Source organism: Gavialis gangeticus, unplaced genomic scaffold (genome assembly GCF_001723915.1).
Source record: "Gavialis gangeticus isolate Ggan-Ray unplaced genomic scaffold, GavGan_comp1, whole genome shotgun sequence".
Taxonomy (NCBI): Eukaryota; Metazoa; Chordata; order Crocodylia; family Gavialidae; genus Gavialis; species Gavialis gangeticus.
The window spans coordinates 42,836,553-42,850,268 of NW_017729004.1; the positions used below are offsets into that span (position 1 = coordinate 42,836,553).

Consider the following 13,716-nt stretch of genomic DNA (forward strand, 5'->3'; position numbering starts at 1 on the left):
CTATCCTTATGATTTAAAAAAAACCCTTTTCAGGAATTGTTTATAATAAAACAAATCTAAATAATACCACCAAAATATACCAGACAAATACAAATGCAAGAACCAAGGAAGAAGTCCAATGCTAACTTAAAAGTGAAAAAAGCAACTTCTCACCCAAGGAGGATAGTCTATTAATGAACAAATTGATATGTAAAAGCCATAAGATATTTTATTTATATACAAATTATAAAAAATCCCTTTAATTATTATGGTTTTAAATAATTAAATTACTACATCAATTCTTTTGTTAACAGCACAGAAAAAGCAACTAACTAAAGTAACCATAACTGTGATGAAGATGCCATCTATAAAAAACATAATCAAATACTAGTTTTAGAGAAATCAATTGTTTTGATTAAATGCAAGCATAAATCCTTCAATTAAATGAAAAAAACCTACCCTTCAAACAAAAGCACTCAAATACTCTCTAAGACAAGCAAGAATGAATGCAACTGGGAAACACAGTGGGATTTGAAAGGCAAAATGAAAAATTAATGGCACACCTACAGAAACTAATTTATACCTCTGCCCACTGTACAACAAGGGCACATCAAATCATTAAAAACCACAAGGGTAGAAGGTGTATCTTCCAATAAAGTGAAACAGCTATAATCTCAACCGTATTATTGGCTTACTGATCTTTTCTGTGTTAACTAAGCTGGATATTCTGTAAATTATTCACTAATTCAAATCTAATTATTTTACAAATTGGCAAATTAACTATAAAAGATGGAATGGAGGAATATCATAGGAGGGTGCAAACTCTTTAGAAGTATAACTTTCACAGTTCTTCAAAATGACGGCTTAAAGGCACCAGATTCTGGGGTTTCACCATCTCCCTCACAAGGAAATAAAGCTGAACCTTCATTTGGCGTAATAATATAGATACCTTTATACTGTTTGTTTCTATATCCTTTACACCTGACCATATTCTTGGCTGTTGATCTGTATCTGCTTTGTATAGTTGATGAATTTATTATCAAACATATGAGTCTGTCTTTCCTAAGTCCAAAAACCTACAGATCAAGAATTTCAAATTCATTCTTCATCCTGACTGGCAACAGACAGTTTATTTGGATTAAAATTAACTGTTATCAATATTATATTTTTACAGTGTTTCATTTTCTTAATATGGACATTCTAAAATAAGAATTTAGAGAAGCAGTAACACTACAAATAATCACTAAAAAAAATTCTAATTCCATAATGAATCTACAATTTCAAAATATTTGTTATCATTAATGAGCTGTTTATTGACAGACATCCAATTTTATATTCTAAATAAAACCTAATACTTTTATTCAAATGATGAAGCAAACATCTAAAATAAGAGTTAAAAGAATTATTGCTCTTTGAAGGATGATTTCAAAACACTACATTTTATATATGGCCTATACGGACTTTGCATCAACAATGAATTCGGCAGCTTGTAACAAAGGATTCACTACAGATAGTTGCAATCTTTTAAAAGTCATACCTATTCATTCAGTTTCACCTAAATATTTTTGTATCCTCTCACTGCATACATTCTAGAAAATTTCACATTTTTCACATTCACCACCATTATACTATTGTCTCAGGCAGCTAAATTGAAGTAGTGCTACACTCAGTTCAACGAAGAGGTCAATGTGCCTCAGTTGCCTGGAGACTGATGGTTGCTACAGCAGCACCAGATAAGCCAAGCTAAATAAGCTTCAGCTTGAAGGCAAAAAGCATTTACTGCTAGACAGAAGCATAGATGCAGTTGTCTCAGCATGCAAGAGTGTGCAAAATCATGCAACTGCTTTTCAATCTAGCTATATGTTCATATGTAGATATAAAGTCAATCTTACTGAAATAAAAACAAAATATAAACTGTCAAGATTTTAATTGGACTGAATACTAGATTACTTGCAACTATGATTCCTTTGTTCTTCTAGCTGAGTCACATGTTACAAAGAATTTTCCCTCTGGCTGTAAATTCCTCCTCCTCACTACTCTCCCTCACACCCACCCCAAAATCCTCTGTCGTAATGAATGAGAAGAAATGAGATTTTTCCCTAAATTTGTCTGGGAATAACCAGCAACTAATTAAAAGAGCTTTTGAATAAGAAACAAAAAGCTAAATCCATACTGAAAACCTTATAATATAGCAGCTTCTTGGTATCATCAACTCATGGAAGCATCTTGAAGTTAATATGTGATTAGATGAGATAAAAATATTTTTGGTTAGTTTGGGAGGGAAGTCATTATTTTGTACTTGCAGCTGCCTTAGAAAGCACAAATTCCCCTATTATGACAGCAGCGGGTACATCTGAATGCTTGTCTAAACCAGTCAATACCACTCCCTCATCAGCCAGAAGGGGTCACTATAGAACGAGATGAGACATTCCCTTTCCGGTTAAGTACCCTCATCCCCTAAAGGCCAAAAAACTGAGGACAGAGTTCAGGACCTGACATTTGATTCTCCCATATGGCAGTGTATTGACCTACCATTAGACATTCAGATCCACCAAAATATCAACACCTAATTCACAACAGGCACAGGGATCCACAAGGGATCCACCTGGCTCTTTGTACATTGTGCGCATCCTATTTTAGCCATTAAGTCTGAAGGCAAGCCAGGAAAAATTACATTAATTGCACTAGAAATTTTGAATTAATAAAGCTATTTTGGAGTTGAAACCCTTGCTTTCATGTCAAGAGACAAGCTTTAGGACGTCAGCAAGCACTCTTGAGTTTTCAACGATAAAACAGCATAAAGGCCCATCCTGAGATAACTGGTTCTTACTCTCCTAGTACATACTCATACCATTTGCCAAACTTAGGATCATACCCCTGAAGAACAGGTAAAGAAATATCAGCTGCCTTCTTCAGAATAATTTCCCTCATTATTACCAGGCCTCAGAAGCTCTCTATTGTAATGGATGATATAGTGGTGACTGTAAGGATGCTATATTTCATTCTCAACTTTGGTTTGTACATGTGATGATTATCCTAGGTATAAGACAGGTAACCTAGTTCAATCACCATGTAAAACCAGGGTAACAAACTCACCCTAGACCCAGGTTGGATCCAGACTGCAAGGCTTGTCCTGGTCCCCAGGTCCAGCAACTATAATAGCAACAGTGGCAGTGGGCCAAGCAGCCACAGGTGATTGGGACTGTTAGAACAGCTCTCCCTTGCTCCCCCTGCCACCAATGACCATGTCCACCTGCAACAGACCGTGCCACTTAGCCAAGCCCCCAACTTCCAGTAGCCTGCTGGTAGCTCAGCAGTTCATATGTCTGCTGATATAAATATACTCCATAGTTAAAGAGAACCGATATACTTAATCAAAAGCTCCTATGTTTTCAATTGCTTATAATAATGTTAAGTTACCTGTTCATACTACAACTTTCCACTCCTCCTATCTTTCCTAAAATATTCAACATTAGACAGTTACAACAAACACTGTCCAGAGAAAATACATTGTTTTGCCCAAATTAAAAAATGTATGCAACTGCTGAGAAACTCTAGCATCTCCATGTTTTGGAGTAAAATCTTGAAATTTGGCAAGTAAAACAACTTTCTGTCAGAGATATATTGAGCCCATGAAAATCTGCTCAAGTTTGGTCCTGGTAAGAGCCTACAAACATTTTAGACTGCACAGTTAAATTCTCTTTAAAATTATAATGACTGAGAAATTCCCTTCAGGGTTGAACTGGAACAAAACAGAACTTTCGCTTAAATTGCTGCTCCCACGGCCAAGGGCTGCTGCAATAACATTTACAGGAACTAAAAGCAAATAACTTCCTCTCCTATGCCCTTTGTTCTCCTCCTGCTGGTGACAAGGTAGCAAGGAGTAAGAGCAAGTTGCCTGCCTGGAAGCCAGACAGGTCAAGGAACATACTCATATGGTGGTGAAGAGTCTGCGCTGTATTAAATGAGTGCACTACACCCACAACCTGAAACTGACTCATGGATTTCTAAGTCTCAGCACTCATTTGTCTGCAAGTATCTCCAAAATCTACAAGCAAAAACTGTGCCTCATTTCTTGTTAATGGCTGGTTTCCACAGAAGAGGACAACCACATTGCTATCACCTAAAAGCTCAAAGGCTAAAATCAAGGCTCTTCACTTAAAGCTACTAACCTTACTGATGAACTGTACTTTACTCAATATGACTCCACTTTACTTTTTTTTTAAAAAAATTTGCTTTCTGAAAACCTACAGTTTCTTACAAATACTACGCTGAAAGTGCTATGGTTGCAAAATCAGGTGTTATAATTAAGGTTGCCAGTGTTACCTTAATTTGGCATGTCTATGCATACCCATTATGACACACACTTTAATTACAAGATCCCACACTATTTCTCCCACTTTTTTTTCATTTGCTGTAAAGGTCAGAAAATGAGCTACAGCATGAGCAAGGTGATATTCTTATTCTATTTGAGATATCTAGAATTGGATTTGCAGAAGAACTGAGAACTCATAGCTGCAACTGAAGTTAACAAGAGCTGAGTTCTGCTTAAATAAAATAGTAAAAAATGTTAAATTATTTTTTTAAAAGGCCACAGATTTAACCAGCCACTCAAATCAGCTCATTCCTGACATTAGTGAGTCTGTGCTTCAGTTCTCTGCATGCAAACAGAAAAAATATTAACTTAATTCCCAAGGAATTGTGATGCTAAGTTAATGTTTGAAGCACCAATGTTCACGTAAGTGCTTGAGAAAACCCCACAAAGAAATTAATAATGATGCATTTAAAGCGGGCGTAAATGGTGTGCAGTTAGTGAATTTCACTTTTGACAATTTTAACAGCTTAAAAAAAATGATGCACAGGCTTCCCTGGCCCTTTCAATTATAGAAGTTGTTCTTCACTTTCTGCACTATATAACATGTAGTGTTGGTATAGAATAGCTATTATTTTCTTAGAAGAGTAAGCTGCAACAGACTAATTCATTAATTAGTTTAAAGTAATTTTAAAATGAGTCCCTTAAAAAAATCCCTGCCACCAAATTTAAAATGAGTCCCCTACCACCAAATACCGGTCTCAGTTAACACTCACTGGACACACCTACCCATTCATTAATGCACATTAACAAAAGTTTTTTGTGGCACTTTGTGACACTTTTGTTGTATGTTAAAATAGACTAATGTGCATTAAAGCATACCTGTAGACGTGACCACTGAAATCTTACGTTTTGTCTACATTTGAACAATATGGTTGTTTCAGTTCTAGGATAAATGGCAGTTATGCCATTACTCTTCATAGCTGATTCTTCTTTACTAAGGGCTGATGAATAAAGGTTCCATTTCAAGAGTTCAGTGAAGAACTACATATCTTCAAAATAGTTGAGATCTATAGCTTTCACCTGGAACGAAGCTACAATTTTTCCTTAATCCAGTTACAGTACTGATCCAGTGCCATCGGACAAAACAGAAAATACAGAAAAATGGGACACCCTTTCTCTCCTCAAAAAAGTTAACTATTGTGAGAAATGGAGCTCTGGAGTACCATTTTTTCTCTGATGCTCAGTGACAAAACCTCATCAGGGAATGAAAGAGAGGAATATGACATTATTCAGTTTCTCTTTCCTTATCCAAGAGAGGCTGTGCAGGGGGAAGGAAGCAAAGCAAAGCTTTCCTCACATTCAAGCCAAATGGGGTGATGTTGCAACTAGGTTGGTCTCTTTTCCTTATCTCTACCAGCTGCTTTGCTGTTTAAGGAAGCACAGTAGGAAGCCAGAAAAAGGATGTTAGGTAGGCTGCACACAGAAGAGAGAAAAGGCGGCTGACACGGAAGCAAACGCATCATTCTCCCCACCCTGCATGGAGGTAAGGTAGTCTGTCATGTAAGTTCTACAACTTACATCTTCAGCTATTTCAAAGCTGTATTAAATTAATGATGCCTACTGAGGATAAGACACAAATAGTGCCTGCACACTGTCAACATGCAATAAAATACATATTTTGAAAATCTGGCCAATCATGCAGAAGAAACATCTAGCAGCACAGTGTATTACATGGATTCTACAGGTTAACTAAAAAAATAATAAAGAACTGCCAAAACTAGTAAAAGAGAATAGAATGTAACTAACTCTAGAGAGTAGACATATAGAGATGGGACATATCCTGAAATCACTATTTACTGAACCTCAGTAAAGTATTACAAGGAAAAACTCTGTGGGCCTTTTATATAATTAAGAAGCTAATAGCTACAATCCACCTCTCTTCCTGCAGTAAATTTATTTCTAGGGATGTAAATATTGTTTAGAAAACTACCCATTTAACCTATTCTGATGATATGGGTTAAAAGGCCCAGCAGTCCCATAGAAGAGGGGCAGGGTGGTGCAGGGAGCCAGGCTGAGGGTGGTATGTGGGACTGCGGTCAATTCTGTCACCAGCTGGAACTGAAGTCCATGGCCACAGCAGGCTCCACTTGGTGAAGCCTGTAGCAGCACGGGGCAACAAAAGACAGGGTTTGGTGGGATCCTCAGCTTGGTGCTGCCTGCTGTCAGGGAAGCAGCTCCGACAGGGGCTGCCCAGGAGGCAGCAGGGATCTGGGCTGCAGCATCACACAGCTGCTGCAGAGGTAACTAGCAGTTACCCAAGGTAGCAAAGCCAGGCAAAATTGCATGGCAGAGCTGACAGGAAGTGAGCAGTTCCTTCCCTGTCCAGATGCAGCGAGCAACTGAGCCAGCACCATGCTCTTCCTGCTTGGCTGAGGGCTTGCCCTGCTGCCCCAACTCCTAGCAGAGGGCACTTAGCCTACAGGTGGATGCCTCAGGAGTGATCCTGTGTGGCACATCCATCCCCTATATGGGTCCTTGCCAAGCAACAACTGCCAGAGTCCAGGGGGTAGGCAGGCAGGCAGAAGAGAGGTACCGCCTGGGTGTGGCACAGCTGTCCCAACAGATGGTTGCTTTGGGGGACGGGAGGGCACCTGGCTCCACACAGCCCACCCCTGTTACACCCAATAACAGCCCCACCACTGTGCTTGCTCCAGTTTATGCCCTGATGACTCCACTGTCCATCTTTGCCCAGCTCTGTTCCCTCAGGTAATTGCTAGCTACTGAGAGGCAGGGAGGTGCTGCAGGCCAGATCCACGCAGCCTCCCGGGCAGCCAGTCCCAGAGCCGCTCCCCCAGTAAAGGGCAGCACTGAGACGGGAGGTAAATGTTAGGCGGAATAAATATGATTTCCATTTAACTGTTTAACCAATTTACCTTTTATATGGGTAAAAGGAAAACCTTCTTCACAGTCAAGGTGTCCAGACTGTGGAATAAACTCCCTCCAGAGGTGGTGCAATCACCTACCCTGGAAATCTTCAAGAGGAGACTGGACGGTCACCTCACTGGGGTCACCTGGCCCCAGTTGTCTTTCCTGCCTGGTTCAGGGGAGCTGGACCCGATGATCTTGCGAGGTCCCTTCCAGCCCCTTACAATCTATGAAACATCCTTAAATATTACTGAAGCTCTTTGACAGTATAACAATAATTACATTATAAACATACTAATTCATCAATGCAATAATTTATCAATTCTTTATTATACACAATACATAATTTATTTTGTGTTATAACATTACGATGGAATGATTATGCTATTATAATATCTTATAATATTCTAATTAAATTGTTATAATGGAGTTAAATCTGAAACCCTATTTTAACAACCAGGTACACTGACCTGAATAAAACAAAACTAGAATCTCTGCAAAACTAAAATGGATGATCATAAACATCAGATATAAACTGCCAAGTATAAAGAATCATCTAAACTCAGAGAGGAACAAATATTTGGTCAACATAAGTAAATCCTTTTAACACCAATGTCCAAATGCAAATCACTGTCAGCTAATTTCCTAAAAATTAACAATAATCATAAGAAAAATTCTCACCAAAAAGTTATAAGGAAAAAACTGTGCATTGTAATGGAAAAAAGGAAAGATAACAGTATGGCATGTACTATACAGTAACTTGCAATCAGATGAAAACTAGACAGCAGTGACAAATAGACCCAGGGGATTAACCCGTAAAACACAGCATATACACGAATCTTAGGTGGTACAAACCCACCTCTGACATTGACCGCTCAGATATGTATGTCTTTTTCTTATGTTTTGTCAGCAGCTGAATAACTTGTCAGGACAATAAAGACTCATTGAACTGTTAGGAGGCACAGAGGCCAATCCCATGGAAGACATTGGATAGCAACAAGCATAGAAAAAGGGTAAGAGTACAAGAATCCACAGACAAATAGCCTTATTTATTACAAAGTCCCTACCTTATCCAGTGTACATGTTGTGCACTGAATCAGGCAGGGGTTCTGTAAAAAAATTAGCCCATGATCATGTAGTTAAATATTCCGAAGGGCACAAAATTAGAGCTACAAACTCTAACTTAAATTTGGCATTTTCCAACTTGTGAGCAATTCATTCTGCATTCTTGATGATGTTCTAAATTAGCTTTTTACATGGACTTTCCAGATTCTTAAAAAAATAATTGAGAACTCAGACTGAGAGCATGTGCACCAATTTATTTGTTAGACCAACTGTTATTTGTCAGTCCCCTGGATTCAGAAAGGACAAGCTAGGAAACATAATGCCAATCCATCCAGCTGTCAGAGGTTTTCTAGTGCATGTGAGGATTGTGCATATAACTCATTACGTCAATTTTGCAAAAAAATGATTCAGCCACTTTCCCTGCAATGCCACTCGTACTCCTGTGGTATACGTATGGTCTGAGACTTCTCCTACAGTTCCTTAAACCTAGTGTGCTTTCTTGCAAACTGGCAATGTGTCACGGCTTGAAGAGGTCAATACCTCTCATTTCACAGACACCCTCACTATCTGCCCTGAAGCCAAAGATTCCCAATAATTACTTTGTATCTGGCTTGGAACAAAATGGGACTTCAGTAATTGTACAGCACACATTTTTGGATGGCTTCATTTTTCCTGTGTTACAAACAGGAGCTACTTAGACACTTACACACTGGCCATGTAAGCAACATGGCCAACCCAACAAAGCTGTAACAACCAGATCACTGCCAAACCTTTGGATTGGATACTTAATCCCTGAGCCTTAATCCATCAGTGGTTGTCAAGTTCCCTCTTATCTCCAAAATTCTTGCCTGAACACATAAAAAGCAAAACTGTAACATGTCCTCCAGACCTGCCAATAGCTGTGGCTGATTTCAGTACGTGAGAAACAATTTCCTAATGTTACCCTACATCCTACCATACATGTCCTTACCAGAGAAAGCAGATGTCAGCTTTCCATATAACTCTGTACAAACCTGTATGCAATTCAGCTGATCAATATTCATGGCTGTGACACTGAAATACTTAGGCTAAATTTTCAAAGTTAGCTTTCAATAGGGTGACCACATCATTTTTAAGGAAATCTAGGATACTGCCTCTGCCCAATCCCTGCACAGCCCATCCCCCACATCCAGCTGCTGCTCAGGAGGAGTCAGACCAGGCAATACAGGCAGAGTGATGCCAATTCAGGACTTTTGTTTCCATTTCCTAGCTTTGAGTGAATTACTCAGTGACCTGGGCAGCAGTCAGCTTCTTGTATGATATGAATCATGACATTAAAGTTTTTCTGTTAAACAAAGTCATCGGTCAGCAACTTTTTGGAGCTGGAACAACCTGGTTTAGGACTAAGGCCAGCTGGTGCTCCTATCTGGCCATCTCCACTTCCCCTTGCTACCAATTCTCTCTGCTGCACTCCTCCCCCTCTCTGCCCAGCTGTGGTATAGGCACAGCTCTTAGGTACCAGGCCCTGGTGATGCCAAAGTCCCCCACCTCCATGGGCTGGATCCAGTGGCTTGTGATCCCTGATGTAGCCAATCAGGCATTACTGATGGGATGGCAAATGCATTCATGATGCATTCTTCTTACCTGCTTGCCAAAAAACATGCACATGGAATTACCAACTCATGCCAAATACACAACTACAGAAACCCATACCCACTGGCACTGGCCTTTGCAGTGCTGTAACGTCCAATAAATGATACCAGGTTGAAAAATCTTTCCTGATATGCACACTGAAGTCTCCCAGGAAAATGATTCTGACTAATTTGGGAGTTGCAGAGGTAATCTTGTCAAAATCCCACAGAATTAATCTACAATAAACAGCATGGATACATATATACTTATCAATGTAGCATGTCACCCTTAGATCAGAGTGATACATATGCACAGCAACTATCACTGATGCTTTCTGAAAAGGTCAGACTGAATAGTGAATTTGGCTCTACAAAGGCACAATTCCTCTTCCCCAACTGCTTTTGGTTTGCCAGGCTGGTCTCACTCAAAGCAACAATAACATTACAGTGATTTGATTCTTTAGAAACAAGCAACAGTTAGCTTCAGTTCTCTTTAACTATGTGCAGACATTCCATGAGATTACAAAAAGACTACACAATTTTTAATGTTTTCAGCTGCAAAAAGGGTGACTCACCAGATGCAGCTATCTGGTCAGCTCTTCTCCAAATCTGACCTGCCTGGAGGGCACTAAAAGGAGATTAAGCTCTCACCAGCTTAGTTTCTTGGGTCAATGAGGCATATAAACCCTTCCACCACTGAAAAGATTGATATTCTAAGGTAGGGCTGACCACCTTGGGGGTTGCCCCTGCAGCCACAGACTCTCTGGGACCCAGTGTGCTATCCCTAGGGGCAGGGGCAGGGGCAGGGAGCTGAGGAGAGCAGGAGAGCTCAAAGATCCCAGGAGCTGCTGTGAGAGTGGTAGGAAGAGTGGCAGCCAGGCAGAAGTTTGCAGGCCAGGTGTTAGTTAGCCCTTCAGGGGCTGCAAGTCCTATGGCCCTGATCTAAGGGAAGACATAGACATCCACAGAATATTCTAATAAGGATTCCCAAATTCAGTTTTTGGGTTTGAAAGAGATATGTATTAGTGGTTAGAGTAAAAAACTATAGTAGCACTCTTGTGTACTCTTTCTTTTTTAAACACCGTTCAGTATTGACATAGTGAATATTTACTCACTGTTCTCAGAGTGCTATGTGAAGGAAAGACATGCAAAAAAATTATTTTCTATGGTCTTTAATCCTAAAGGCCATAAATTTTCTTCCCTCTTCCTCACCCCCAATGAAACCTACATTTTCCCTTCTTGAGCATCCTTGTTGTATAACCTCTAACTTATAACTATTGTTGTCAACATCTCCCTTTTTCTTCATTTGTTAGTATGCTTATTTATTTATTTATTTTACTTATCCTTTAACTCACTTCTTGCTTAAACAGGATGTCTGTTTTAATAAATTCTGTCATGATGGCTGTTATATTTTGGGGCTGTCATGAAATAGACTTCAGCAACTTCCAGCTATCATTTATATTTAATTTTTTCCCCTCACTCAGTTCTGCTCAAAATTGTTTTAGCTTTGTGAAACTATTGCTCTTAATACACATTATGCACAGAGATAGCAGTCTTGGTCTAACACTTCTCATTATGAGATACTGTTTTCAATTTCTTATAGCTTTGCCAGACTAACAACATAGGCTGGAATTTTCCATTTAGGTATCTAAAGGGTTCAACCATTTCTGAGAATTATGCTAGAGAATAACAGCTGTTTACTCAAGGCTAACAGGCTACTTACCTGCCATCCAGCAACAAAGTAGAGTAATAGTACCTACTGCAGCAACTATGCCAGGAGAACTGGTCCTCTGTCTTTTCCAGATACCAATGTAATTTTCATCAGTGTATAAAACCAGCGCAAGTTATATAGTGCTAACAGGCTTTGTGTCTAGACCCAAGCAACCCTGCCTGGGTACAGGAACAATGAAAAGATAATCTCGATAACATCTAAGATTGGTGCTGGTAAACATTCTGGAAATGATAAATGTTATGTAAACACATTTATACTGGCTGATCTGGGAACATTAGAATACCTGAAACTTTAAAAAAATCATAGATTATCATATCATCAAATGAAGGTTCATACAAACAATTTAAGTCACAATTCTATAGACAATAGTAACTATGAAAGGATTATGCATCAGGATTGATGAACAATGTTGCCAGGACTATGCTGTGGTTAAGAGGGCCACCAAGATCATTGGATGTACTGAGTAAGGGCAAGGAGATGGTATTACTTCCATCTACCATGTTGGTGAGACATTTCCTGAAATAAGAATATCTTGTTTTGGAGCAACCATTTCTATTATTCCTCATCTCTCTGAAAATAAAAGGTTAAAAAGAATATTGTTATTCATCTTGCAATGCTTTACCTGAGTTGCAGCAACAACAGTAGTTACAGAAGGTGTGGCTGAAGGTGATAAAGCTCCCACTTGCTGCAAGTGACTGGAAGCCTGCTGAGGTAAATGAGAACTGGAAACTGGAGTGCTAGATCCTGAGCCAGATACTGCATTTGGAAATGATACTGCTACATCATTGCTGCTATAAATACCTGAAAAAAATACAATAACATTTATATGAATTAACTTCTGTTCATGAGCAACAATATAAAATTTTCTATAGAAAATGAAAGTGGAAAGTTAATAAAAGGCTCAAGTCAAGACTATTTAAATAAGACTACAGTGGTTGTCAAATTTTTAGACTCAAGGCACCCCTCAAAAAATACCAGGTGTTAGCTTCTACTCACTCTTTGCCCACAGAAAACTTACAGATTCTTCTGTTGCAAACAGAAAGAGAACAACAGACCCAAAGTTTTTGATACTAAGGATTCCTATTTGAAATCTTTGGGTTTACTTTGTGAATCATGCATAAGTGTTTGCACACATAATGGTGCTAATATTGTACAGTACTCTGCAGTACCCTTACAAGGACCTCATGGAAGAGCAGGGTGCGGTGGCACCTTGGATGAGAATCACTGCTCTAAATTCTACATGATTTCACTGATTCAGTTATAAATATCACTAAAATGTACACGATAAATCAAACTATATTTGTGCACAGTACAAAATGGTCCAAGTATAACAGTACAATTTACTGATAAAATGTTTGCCTTCTACTGAATCTGCAATCTGTTTAGTAATTCAGTAAGCTACAGTAAAAATTTAAATTCGTTTTAAATGAGTGCAACAAACTGAAAGAATTAAAAATAATTTTCTGAAATTAAAACAACCATCCTTGTATTATAATTTTCTCTTTTTTTAATGGTAAGTGAATTCTTGAAGTTAAAAGGAATTTTCTATGCATTTTTTTAATAGAATTAACAGCAATTCTGAGAACAAAGTGGTCAGATTTGCTTAGAGAAGTAAATGGTTGACAGAATGGTAAATGGTTGACAGAACTGATAAAATGAATAAAGAAAGAATAAAAAATGAATAAAGAAAGAATCAAGGGGAGAATATTTAACTTCTGGGATTTTTAAATATGGTACAATATATCATATTCTGTCAGGGCCTGAAGCTGTGGAGAACTCAAAGGTTATGCAAGAGACTGACTGGCAAAAGTGAAAAACAGACTGGGATTTGAAAAAGCAGAAAAAAACTGACATTCTCTTTCTGTCTATGAATGAAAATGAAGAGGGAGAGGACAAGATCTATTACTTTAGTCTGAAGGACACCTTAAGTAACACAGGAGACTGTCACTGTCAAGAGATTTAGGTGAGAAGGAACTTACATTTCCATTACTTTGACTTAAACATATCTGAAAATTTTCCAAGGCTACCCTGAAATAGCCAATTTAATTTAATGATTCCACATAATCCTCTCTTCCATAAATCATTTGGTT

At 38.6% G+C, this 13,716-nt stretch overlaps 1 protein-coding gene across 5 annotated transcripts in view; it reads right to left on the reverse strand.

Annotated features, from left to right (window-relative positions):
* Window positions 1-13,716, reverse strand: part of MLLT10 (myeloid/lymphoid or mixed-lineage leukemia; translocated to, 10) — a 320,600-nt gene that overhangs the window by 49,832 nt on the left and 257,052 nt on the right. For all 5 annotated transcript variants that reach the window (XM_019508311.1, XM_019508315.1, XM_019508310.1 and 2 more), the window contains one exon: window positions 12,249-12,427. In XM_019508311.1, coding sequence (XP_019363856.1) covers window positions 12,249-12,427 — 179 coding nt within the window. The remainder of the gene's footprint in view (window positions 1-12,248; window positions 12,428-13,716) is intronic.